We start from the raw sequence: 12,804 nt of genomic DNA on the forward strand, positions 1-12,804 counted from the left end.
GTAAGAAAACTGCGCGGTGCATTACGTTTTCGCGCATTACCATTACATTCGCGCCTAGAATTGATTTGACAGGTAAACTCAGGTAAATAAGGTAATATTACTTATCTATTCATAAATTTATTCAATTATTCACAAGTACAAATACCTCTCGCGTTAGTCCTCTTATCCATTAATCCCCAAATTATACACACACACATAATGTGCACATACTGTGCTACTGTGTTGGTTACACCCTCGGGGACTAACAATCCACCGAAGCTGCATGATGGCATCGATCCAGTTGTAGAAATAACAACTAGAGGCTCTAAATAGCCTGTGTCGCTCACCTTGGTCTATGTGCATATTAAACAAAGGACACAGATGGATTCATGACAAAATTGTGTTTTGGTGATGGTGATGTGTTTGTAGATTTTACTTTACTGAACATTCTTGCCTCTTACAATTATTTCTATCTATAATGAACTTAGCCGAGTAGTTACAGAGGAAAATATTTTGTTAAGATTTACAAAAATTTACAAAATTTATGAAAATTGTTAAAAATTGACTATAAAAGGCAATAACTCTTTAAGAGGTCAATTGACCATTTAGGTCACTTTGACTTATTTGTAGGTCTTGTTTTGCTGTACAATATTGCTGTTTACAGTTTATCTCTATCTATAATATAATAATATCAAAAATAATAACCAAAAACGGCAAAATTTCTTTAAAATTACCAATTCAGGGGCAGCAACCCAACAACTGATTGTCCGATTCGTCTGAAAATTTCAGTGCAGATAATTCTAGACCTGATAAACAAGTTCACCCCTGTCTGTCATATTTGATCTAAATGCTTTGGTTTCAGAGATATAAGCCAAAATCTACATTTTACCCCAAAGTTCTATTTTCAGCCATGGCGGCCATCTTGGTTGGTTGGCCGGGTCACAAGACACATGTTTTTATCTAGATACCCAAATGCTGATTGAGGCCATTTTTTGTTAAATTTGGCGCAGTTGTTTCAGAGGAGAAGATTTTTCTAAAAATTAACGCCGACGGACAACGGACGACTGACGCCAAGTGATCAGAAAAGCTCACTTGGCCCTTTGGGCCAGGTTAGCTAAAACGGAACTCGTATGATTAAAGAAAGGGGGCGCAAGATACTAGAGTGACATTCAAACTATTAGATCGAAAATAATAGAATTTATGTAATATACATAAATTCGGTTATTCTAGTGGAAAGTTTTAATCTCGTCCGTTGCAATGCTTTCCTTTATAAATTCATATATAGTCGTTAAGATGTAGTGGTGACGTCAATTTGACGTTAGCGTTCTTTTTAACTTTGAGCTGCAAGTGGCAGACGTGTATAATTACAGAGAGAAGTATTTTGAAAATATCAAGTGGATTTAATACTATAGTGGATATTTAAAGTTGGTATTTTATATATGTATAATGGATAGGCAAAGAGACATATGGATATATAAAAAATTTACAAAAAATGGTAAAAATAGTTAGAAATTGTTTAATTTCGAAACGGCATGGCCGCCACGTGATGACCATTATAAAAGAAAAATTATTAAATCACAATACGACTAAAGTTAAAGAAATGATATTTTTTGTTGTGACTTTATATTTGGTGAATAATTCACCCAGTGATTCTGCTGCGGAAGTAATTACTTCGTAGAACACAACAAACTCTATCAATTCAACAAAAAACGATACATACATCGTTTGAACGGCTACAGCTTTAAGATATATTGATTAGAGACTTTTGGTTTCACACACAAACAAAACGAATAAATTTGAAATAAGTAAATAAATAAATTTAATAAAAATAAATGAATAAATAAACCTATTTGTGAGTTTCAGTATGTTGAGAAGATGTACCAGGAAGCGTACAGCATCAGCGAGAGCAGGAGTAAGAAGGACCCCGGTGGTTTCGAAGGGAGTATCGTCACTGGCGTCAGTACAATCAACTATGAGGGATACAAGGCCTGAGGCTATCTATTCAACTTCTGGACATGTCGGCGCTGCCATACCAACAACTGCAACAGTATCAACGACAAGAATGTTGATGCCAACATTTTCTAGCACACATTTTCCGTTCACATTCCGGACATGTTATCATGGCAACCAAGACCAGCAATAGACCCCCAGCCAACTGTTGAGAACACACAGTTTGTGTCACAAACAGGTAATGTGACCATTAATGATTATGTACAAGTTCCCAATAGAATTGAAAGTGTTCCTGAGAATCTAGGCATAAATGTAACACAGTCAATTAAAGAAAAAATTTGAAAGGGGAATTCATAGATTTAGCTTGTCTACTAAATAATTCAGTCAACACAGGTTCTGACAAGCAAAAGTTGACATGGGTCCAAGGGGAATTCATTTTACAACCCATTTCTCAACAATCAAAAATTACAAATATTGAAAAGTGGACAGATGCTTTCATCATTTTTATTTATATTTATTGTGCTGTGCACGTAAACCGATTTAGGGAATTGTTAAAGTACATGCACACAATACGCCTTGGGGCTCAAAGAAACCAAGGGCTGGGTTGGAAAAATTGTGATGAGCAATACAGACTAAGAAAAGCAGTTTATGGAGAAATATAGACAATGCGCTTTGGTTGTTATATATGCAACCAGTGAATACTATATCAAATATGTCTTTAAATGTATCTAATAGTAATATTCATGACGGTGGTGGTCATGGGAATAAATGCTATAGTTATAACTATGAAGGAAGCTGTGGAAAAACACCTTGCTTTTATAGCCATTTGTGTTTAAGGTGTAATGGTTTACATCCAATTATAAACTGTCAAAGACAACTGGGAAATGTGAGAACACATGTTGGTAATACACAATATAACACAGGCTCTCAGTTTCAGTTTCGGGCACCGGGGCTCAGTATAGAGCAGGGCCCCAATTTCAATTTCGCCCAAGGAGCGCCGAGTCAAGAGTCAAGAAATGCCACACAGTTCACACAAGCAAGATCTAGACCAAATATCAGAACTATGGCGACTTGGTAGAACCCCTATTAAGATTGGTGTTTTGAAAAATATGCTGAGGGCATATCCGCATGCAGGTGTAGCAAAAGAATTATATGAAGGTTTTTTATGTGGTTTTCGTTTGAAATATTCAGAGAATTTCTTTTATTTCCAAAAATTTACAGTCGGCAAATTGTCATAAAGTTGAAACGTTGGATAAGTTAGATCAGGAGGTAAAAGCGGGTAGGATGGCTGGTGCCTTTTTAGAAAAGCCGATTTCTACACTTAGGACTTCTCCTATCGGTCTAATACCAAAAGAGAACGGTTGGAGGTTAATATCTCATTTATCATATCCGGAAGGTTCCGGGGTCAACGATTTTATTGATCGTGATGAATGTTCTGTTCAATTTGCATCTTTTGATGAAGTTATACAAATGTTCAGTTCACTCGGAAAGTCTGCATTGATTGGGGTCCGGGACATAAAGTCCGCTTTTCGTTTGCTGCCAGTGCATCCATCAGATTTTGAATTGTTAGGGATTTATTTTGATGAAAAGTTCTTTGTAAATAAAAGTATGGCTATGGGATGTTCAATTTCATGCAATTTATTCAATAAGTTTTCGACCTTTTCACACTGGTTAGTAGTTGAACGGAGTAGAGTGAAATCACTGGTGCATTATTTGGATGATTTTTTATTTGGAGGCCCTGAGAATACACCTGTATGTCAAATGATGCTAGTCACTTTTTCAGATATTTGTGAGGAACTAGGTGTTCCGATTGCTTCGGAAAAATCAGTTGGACCTGTAACATCTTTGAAATTTTTAGGATTGATCATTGACACTGTTGAAATGGTTGTCAGAATACCACAAGACAAATTGTTAAAGCTAAAGTCCTTACTTGAACCGATTTTGTTGAATAAAAAGATTACACACAAGGACTTAGAATCAGTAGTGGTTTGATGGCTTTCTGTTCAAGGGCGATTATTTCGTCTAGGGCTTTCCTTCGCAGGTTTTATGATGTCATAGGGTCTATAAAGAATAAAAAGCCTTTTTATTCAATTAGAATAAATAAAGATCTCAAAGAAGATGCAAAAGTTTGGCTGATTTTTCTGGAACATTTTAACGGAGATTGCTATCTATCAGAAAACACGTGGATAACACAGGAAACGTTGCATTTGTACACTGACAGCTGTGGTGACTCTGATTTAGGTTGTGGTGCATATTTTGATGGTAAATGGGCACAATATAAATGGCCGGAAGCATGAGGGACATTACTTTTTTAGAGTTAGTTCCAATTGTTTTAGCTATGTTTATATGGGCTTCAAATTTCCAAAATCGAAAGATTTTATTTCGAATTGACAATATGGCATTAGTTATCATTATCAATAAAAGAACTGCCAAGTCGAAGCGTGTGATGGCATTTATTCGCCCCCTTGTTCTTTTTACAATGCAGCACAATATTCAGTTTAAAGCACAACATATTGATGGTTTTAAAAATGAAATTGCAGACTCGATTTCTCGTTTTCAGTTGAACAGATTCCGCGAACTAGCACCCGGGGCCGAGTCGGTTCCAGAAAACAACCCAGAAGAGTTCAGAGATTTGATATTGAGTCTGAAACAAACAGATTAATTAATTGTTCGCTTGCTCCTAATACAATTCCAGCTTATCAACGAGCTTTAAATGCTTTGGCTAAATTTAGGGATAGTTTTGAATTAGATCTTAGTTTTCCAATACCATTGAACCACATTACTCAGTTCATTGCATACATGTCTTGCTTGAAAATGTGGAGGTTACTAATCATAATATCAAAATATACTTGGTGTCTTCAAAAACAGATCAGCTAGGTCGAGGGACATCAATTTTTGTGGCACGACAATCGGATGATGGAATTTGTCCGGTAAAATTACTGCAAGAATATTAAAGATTCGACCTCGAATTAGTGGTCAATTATATTGCCACTTTGATGGCTCGATATCAGTTTTCAGGGATTCTAAAACAAGCCCTGGGGTATATTGGTTTTGATCAATCAAAGTATGGGACGCACTCATTTAGAATCGCTAGTGCGACTTCAGCAACTATGCTTGGTTTTTCTGACGAGCAAATTAAAGTAATGGGTCGTTGGAGTTCAGATACTTTCAAAAGTTATATACGAATACCACAATTTTGAATTAATTTCGTTGAATTTGATGGTCAATTAAGAATATAACATACATGTATTAAATTGTAGGCCAAGAAGTGTCAGTATGGATAGTAGGCTCATCTTTGATAAGAAATGCATTTGTACACACAAGAAGTAGAACAGGTGGTGTAAATTTAGGTCTCCATAGATTGGAAGTTAAAATTTGGTGGCAAGGGTATGGTGGCATGGGTTTGATGAGATATGAAAAAAAAACCGAAATATCTTGTTCTTCATATCGTTGGCAATGATTTGGGGAAGACGAAAATAGGTTTTTTAAGAAATGAAATCAAGACCATCTTGGAGAAAGTATAAAGTTATCTACCCAATAGTTCGATTGTTTGGTCTCAGATTTTACCGAGAACAATTGGCGTCATTCAAAAGAGGGACGAAAGATACCAAAGGGACAGTCAAACTCATAAATCTAAAACAAACTGACAACGCCATGGCTAAAAATGAAAAAGACAAACAGAAAAACTATAGTACACATGACACAACATAGAAAACTAAAGAATAAACAACACAAACCCCACCAAAAACTAGGGGTGATCTCAGGTGCTCCGGAAGGGTAAGCAGATCCTGCTCCAAATGTGGCACCCTTATGTGATTACAAATCCGGTAAATAGTCTAATTCGGTAGGTCACATTCATGAAAGGGAAGGGGATTGTAGTTACGACATAAGGAACATATCCGATATCATTTGTGAAACGGTTATTCCATAACGGTCAACCAACTCGTGATGGCGTCCGTAAAATTTACGAAGGGATGATTTCAACTTCACCATTTGGAACTCTTAGTTTAATAGCTTCCTTGTGAGCAGTAACCCTCTATCAAGAAAATCATGATAGGAAATGCAAGCACGGGAATATCGTATCAATTGGGAGATATATACCCCGTATGCAAGTGCTGCTGGAATGTTGCTACTTAGAAATGGAAAGTTCACAATTGGAAAGCTGAAATCATCTCTTTTGTCGTAAAGGTTTGTTTTCAGCCGACCCTCATTGTCAATTTCTAGATGTAAGTCAAGATATGAAGCCGACTTAACTGTATCTGTAGTATCCTTTATCTCCAATTCGATGGGATAGATGCGTTCCACATAGTCACCAAATTTTGAATTGTTTAGTGAAAGAACGTCATCTATATAGCGGAAAGTAGAGTTAAAGGATATTGGTAACTTCTTATCTTTCTTCCTAAGAAGTTCCTGCATGAAGTCAGCCTCATAATAATAAAGAAACAAGTCGGCAAGTAGAGGGGCACAGTTTGTTCCCATTGGGATGCCGACAGTCTGTTAGTCATAATAGCATGATGGCATGCAGAATTAGGATAAATAGTGCCATTGCATCATTCGTGTTAAAGAATGGGGGACATTATATAAAGTATCCAGATATTCTTCCTAATAGTACTTTTTTAAAGGAAGATGGTGTTCATTTGACTGATCTAGGAAATGATATATTTCTGAATAATTTGCAAGGTGCACTTGAAATGTTTACTTGTTCTGGTTCTTATACATATCCAGATACATTTGGTACTAGTATGTGCATATCTTAAGTAATTAAAAAACAGTATTGGCCACATTTCTATCGCAGCTTCATCCCCACTTTAGTGGCGGTTGATCCGGTACGGTTGAGTTTGACATATACCGTACCTAATCAATTTGGCAACTTCGCTGCGTGTGATAAACTACAGTTACAGTTGTCTATATTTTAGTGATAAAGTACATTTTGTGGATCGCTGTATCCCAGGATCCAACAGCTAAGTTAGTTGATATCAGGTGGTCCGGTAGGGTAAGCAGATCCTGCTCCACATGTGGCACTCGTTGTGTTGCTCATGTTATTACAAACCCAGTAAATCGTCAAATCGGGAGATCACATGATCATTTGTGAAAAGTTGATACCATTATAACACGGGCTTTATCTTAATTCATGACTGAATAGAAGACCGGATTAAACGGGATTTGAAGGTACTCATTTATAATCAAGTACGATTGATACTCAACTTTTTACAATTTATCATTTTGTGTATCATATATACACGAAAACAAAGTATTTCATGTTTCGTATTCACAGATAAATAATTAATGCATCTTAGTCTTTAAAACTTATGGTTTGAGCGTTGCTAATGAAGATAAATGCTGAGAAGCGCTTAGAACACACCATTTTTTTAAGTGTTATTAAAATTTCATTTTTTTTAACCACTTCAATCAATAAAATTGTTCTTTGGTTAATATTGAGACTATGGAAATGTATCACTTTTCATTAGCATGGTAATTGAAGTAACCGTTTTATTGCTTTTCTTTTATTTTCGAGACATCTTTTGGTTTCATATGGTATAAGTACATACGCTTCAATTCATGTCTTTTTTCTTTTTTAATTTATAAAAAAGAAAGTCAAATATGTTTTGGATAAATTTTACCATAACACGTGGGCCAGGATTTTTCTTTTCTAAAGAAAATCATCTATCTTATACAGAAATTAAGAAACTTTATTGTCTTATTGTCTTTTGAAAAAAAAAAAATATTATATTAAGTTTTTCAGGGAAAACGTTATTCTATTTTACTGTACAATCTGACAAACAAAAGATTAAGTTTCAAATACATCATTTATTTGGAGTTAATCCAAAACGCGTTTTCAGTCATTATTCGCAAAAGGTCGACTTCGGCATTCAAGAAATAGGTAATATATAAAATGTTGGCATTCAAGGAATACACCCATTGACAGTACTATATTTTTCCAAAGCTTAGTGCACATAATTGTTATTAAGGCAGCTGATCAATCATTTTGTAAGATTATTACTTTTTCCGCCTGTTGCAAATACAATGGATATTTTCTCAGATTTTGCAGTTGATATATTTTATTGAATTAAACATTAATGCTTGACGACAGTTACTTATTCCTACACGATAATATTTTTTGATATACTAAATGACAGTTTCAATACAGTTTTCCTATACACATCTTCGATTTATTGTCGTTATAACACCCGTCATTGATAGTTTAAAAGTCTTTAACACAGAGATAAATCGTCCCACCTTTTCATTTGAATATCGAACAGACGATATTTATTACATAAAATATTTTACGAATATCAAAATGTTACATAATTCCGTAATCCGATGATTATTACCTAATTTCTTTTATTTAGAACCTATTTATAATTTCTAACAAAGCTTTCTCCTGTTAAATATGTAGAAACAAAAATATTGATGTTAATAATTAAACATTTTTCTAACTTTTGTATTTCTATCCATCTGTGTTTTATAAACACTCCTCTAATTTGACTTTGCCAAATCAATTAGGGTTTTAGTGACGGAACATGTGTGTGATTTTGAACCCAAACTTTCCAACTAAATTTGAAATACATCTTTTGAATAATAATAAACACTGTCCAAGCTTTCTTATATAATTCTATTTATTCCACATTGAAAAAACTTTAGAAGGTTTGTCTTTATGAAATGGATTTTGAAAAAAAACAGCATATTTACCTTACGAAAAAGTATATTCATTGCGAAAAACGTCGTCGTGCTTTTAAATGTATAATTATGTATGGTAAAATTGTTTGATGTACAATTGGTTTTGGTAAGTATTTCTCATTACATACCATGTATTTCTGGTATTTCTCAAATAATGAATGTCGTTTGTTCCGCTAAATATGTCGTTTGATTGACTTTTGAAAAACTTATATCCAGTCTGGCCGTTCATTCTCAGCAAGGATTGTATAGTGAGAGATCAGCGAATATCAGCTTTTCAAAAGTCAGTAAAACCAGATATCAATCTCCTCAAAAGACAGTAATTGTATAATATCATATGAAGTTTATAACCACTTTCTTATTGCACAAACATGTCTAGTCACACATAATAGTTTTTAATTCTTTAAAATTATCAAAAGCATTATAGCATTCGACAAAACTCCAAAGATCTAAAATGATGGATATCACTTTTATCATTAAATTCACACGGAACTACAAATTAACACATCTAAATATGAACACAGCTCATATCAAAGAACAACCCAAGACTAGACTGCAACCTATTTCCAGGAAACAACATAAAAGACACCAACTCGGTCACCTTTAAAACCTCTTGTCACGTGCACACTTCCATCACACAGTAATGCTGTACAAAAACATCATCTATCTTTTTAACCTGTACTAACTACATTTTAACCTGAACTAACACATTTTAACCTGTACTAACCACATTTTAACCTGAACTCACACATTTTAACCTGTACTAACCACATTTTAACCTGTCCATATTTTTTTTCTCAATTTTCCGTTGATCACACTTTGTACAGCACCTGTACTTGATCTGCTTACCCTTCCGGGGTACCTGTGATCACCCCCAGTTATTGGTGGGGTTCGTATAGTTCAGACTTCAGTTTTCTATGTCGTGTTTTGTGTACTATTGGTTTTTTTATAGGTCTTTTACGTTTTTAGTCATGGCGCTGTCTGTTTATTTTCGACATATGAGTTGGAATATTCCTCTGGTATATTTCGTCTCTCTTTATATGACAGAAACAGCGTGATGAAATTTTCCTCTGCTGATTAACAAAAGGAGAAGGAAATTTCTATCTTATTGTTATTATTCGGGCGCAGGTTTTTTTAGCGAAAAAAAAATAACTACTAGGGGACATTTTAGCGCCGACATTAGAGCCCATTTCAGCGCCGGATTAATCCGTTCACCTGTATTTTCAATAGCCCATTTTAGCGAAAACTTAACGGGTTGAAAAATACTCACTAAGCTTTGGGCAGAAATTCCATATAATTCAAAGCGAACAAATAATGGTCTAGAGTCGTCCCATGCCCATTATAATGAGCAAATAATAGTTGTCACCCACCTATTTGCGTTTTTCTTGACATTTTATCAAATTGCAAAGAACAACATATATAAAAGTATATACGAATGAGCAAAACGATCTAGACATGATAAAGAGAAAAACAGTCCCTAGTATAATTCAACAGTATCGTACAGGGGTATATCCAGAGTCAATTACGTACGTTCTGTAGGATATAAATTCCAGGCTAGAACGGACTTTTAACATTTGATCTAATCTTTAAGACATTTAGTGCTGTATTTTTATGGAAATCATATGTTTTTAATATATTGTTCTGTCTTGGATCTGTAAATTATTTTTTTATCTATTATTAAGGACGTTTAACTTACTAATATACGTCCTTGCTATTATATATTATAATGGGTTAAAAATATTTCTCTAAAATGGGCATTGACGATTTTAATTTTTGCTAAAATGGGTTAAAAATCAGGCGCTAAAATCAGTTTTACTTTGGCGCTAAATGTTCGATTTTTGTCGCTCAAATGTCCTATCAATGCGCTAAAATGTCCTCCACCATATTGTTCTTAGTTTGTTTTTGGCTAAACTCTATTTATTATTTTTAGTCATCTCTGTCACATATGATGTGTCAAAGACATACTATATCTTAAGTTTTGTTTATTTTTTGGGTCAGTTTTTTTTGTTGTTTTTTTTTTTTGTTGTTGTTGTAAGACTTGAAAAAACAAAAAGGCTTTCATTACATTACTTGACATGACGGCTGATATTTTTTTCGAATACGCAGTACTCAATCTTAAAGTGTATGACGAAAAATTACAAACCTATTTGTTTTCATTTTTAGTGGGGTATGTATTTATCAATTATGGACTTTTGACGAAGTCAATGACCTGTTCAGATATTATTTACCGAGGAAAGAGAACAATATAAATGTACAAAATTCATAATAACAATTAACTAAACAAAGTTCGTAAGATCTATAAAACAAACGCTGGTGAGCATCGTCTTACTTTGCACTTAGAAAATAATTTTGATGTTCTTAATATTATACTGCTTTGAATAGGTGCTTCAAAATATTTCTATCTTTTTGATTGTCAGTCAACAATAACGTTGTGTCTTGTGTCAATATTTATTTAAACACAGACAATCAACCTACCCTTCATTGCAATGCACCATTTAAAAATAATATATAAAACGTTATACTACAATTTATCTTTTATTACGGAAAAATTAAAATCACAAAAATACTGCAATCATAAAAAAAACCAAACCGGAAAGTTCCTAATCAAAAGGCAAAATCAAAAGCTCAAACACTTCACGAAATGTAACAACTGTCATATTCCTGACTTGGTTTTTTATGTAGAAAATGGTGGATTTAACGTTTTATATCTAGCTAAACCTCTCACTTGTATGAAAGAAGCATAATTTTTCATTATATATTTACAACAGTGTGTGAACAAAACAAACAGACATAATAAGTAAAAATGTCAAAAATTGGGATACAGCATTTAACATTGTGTTATAATCTTAATCACTATAAATTACACAAATATGTAACAAAGAAACACAAATGAAGCGCGTATATCGGTCACGCGTTATTAGTAATTTCAACGTAAACTTGTGTCATTTTATGAGAAATAGTGTTAACATATAAGATGATTATATAGGACTTTTATATAACGATTGTGACATTATTAATTATAATGTTGCTTTATTTTTCTTTGGGTGTTACTTTATAATTTAAAAAAATATATGATTAAATTGCCAATATTATTATAAATATAAACTTTATTATAATTTAATGCATTCCTTTTTTTTATATTAACGAATAGTTAGTGACCTTCATATAACAGTCGTACTATATCCGATAAAGTCTGTTTATGTATATAAATGATTCTCTCTATATATTTATTGATTATCTTAAATGATTAAAAATTTCATTCAGAAATATTTCCGTAAAAACAATTTCATTCATGAAATATTGTAGATGATACGACTCTTAATAATCTTTAAAACAATATTTAAATACACCAAGATTTGTTTTGGTAACCGAGTCAGGATCTCATTTCATAACACACATTATATTTCAATATTGAGTTTAGAATTATAAGTCTTATAAGTATTACAGTCGTGTGACGGACAGTTCGTTGTATTGTTTTGCTGTTTTTTGTGCGCTGTCATAGATTGTTTCACGTGTTTGTTTTTATTCTGTGGTTAGCATGTCGAAATGTACTATTGTATTGTGTATTTCTGTATTTCTCTGTCCTGAATGTTCTTGCATTTATTTGCACAGTATTCCTGTCATACAATGTTGTTCTTTTTAGTGGTATATAAACCCATCATAGATATCAGATTTAAATTTTGTATTTACGCCAGACGTGCGTTTCGCCTACAAAAGACTCATCAGTGACGCTGGAATGCCAAAAAAAAAGGCCAAATAAAGTATGAAGTTGAAGAGCATTGAGGACCAAAATTCCTAAAGGTTTTGTCAAATACAGCTAAGGTTATTTATTCCTGAGGTGAAAAAGCCTTAGTATTTTCAAAATTTCAAATGTTTTGAAAACAGAATTTTTTTTTTAAATATGACCAAATCCATGACAATTCATGTCAGCACGGAAGTGCTGACTACTGGGCTGGTGATACCCTCTGGGAATATTTACCATTTAAAATGTTCTGTACTAAGTTAGGAAAATGGCAGTTATTATCTTATAGTTAGTTTCTGTGTGTGTTGCTTTGTCGTTTGATTTTTGTTGTACTTCAGTGTTTCTGTTGTTGCGTTGTTTACCTCTTATAGTTGATGTGTTTCCCTCGGTTTAGTTTGTAACCTTAATTTGTTCTCTCTCAATCTTTTGAACAGTGATATACTACTGATGCCTTTATT

The 12,804-nt window shown here is 33.6% G+C and overlaps 1 protein-coding gene across 1 annotated transcript in view; it reads left to right on the top strand.

Annotated features, from left to right (window-relative positions):
- Positions 1–2,091: 2,091 nt before the first annotated feature.
- The window catches only part of LOC139510804 (uncharacterized), a 46,288-nt gene continuing 35,575 nt past the window's right edge, over positions 2,092–12,804 (top strand). Inside the window, exons 1-2 of the mRNA XM_071297334.1 lie at positions 2,092–2,167; positions 5,190–5,330. Of these exons, the coding sequence (XP_071153435.1) occupies positions 2,092–2,167; positions 5,190–5,330 (217 nt within the window). The remainder of the gene's footprint in view (positions 2,168–5,189; positions 5,331–12,804) is intronic.

This window comes from Mytilus edulis, chromosome 2 (genome assembly GCF_963676685.1).
Source record: "Mytilus edulis chromosome 2, xbMytEdul2.2, whole genome shotgun sequence".
In the NCBI taxonomy this organism is placed as follows: domain Eukaryota; kingdom Metazoa; phylum Mollusca; class Bivalvia; order Mytilida; family Mytilidae; genus Mytilus; species Mytilus edulis.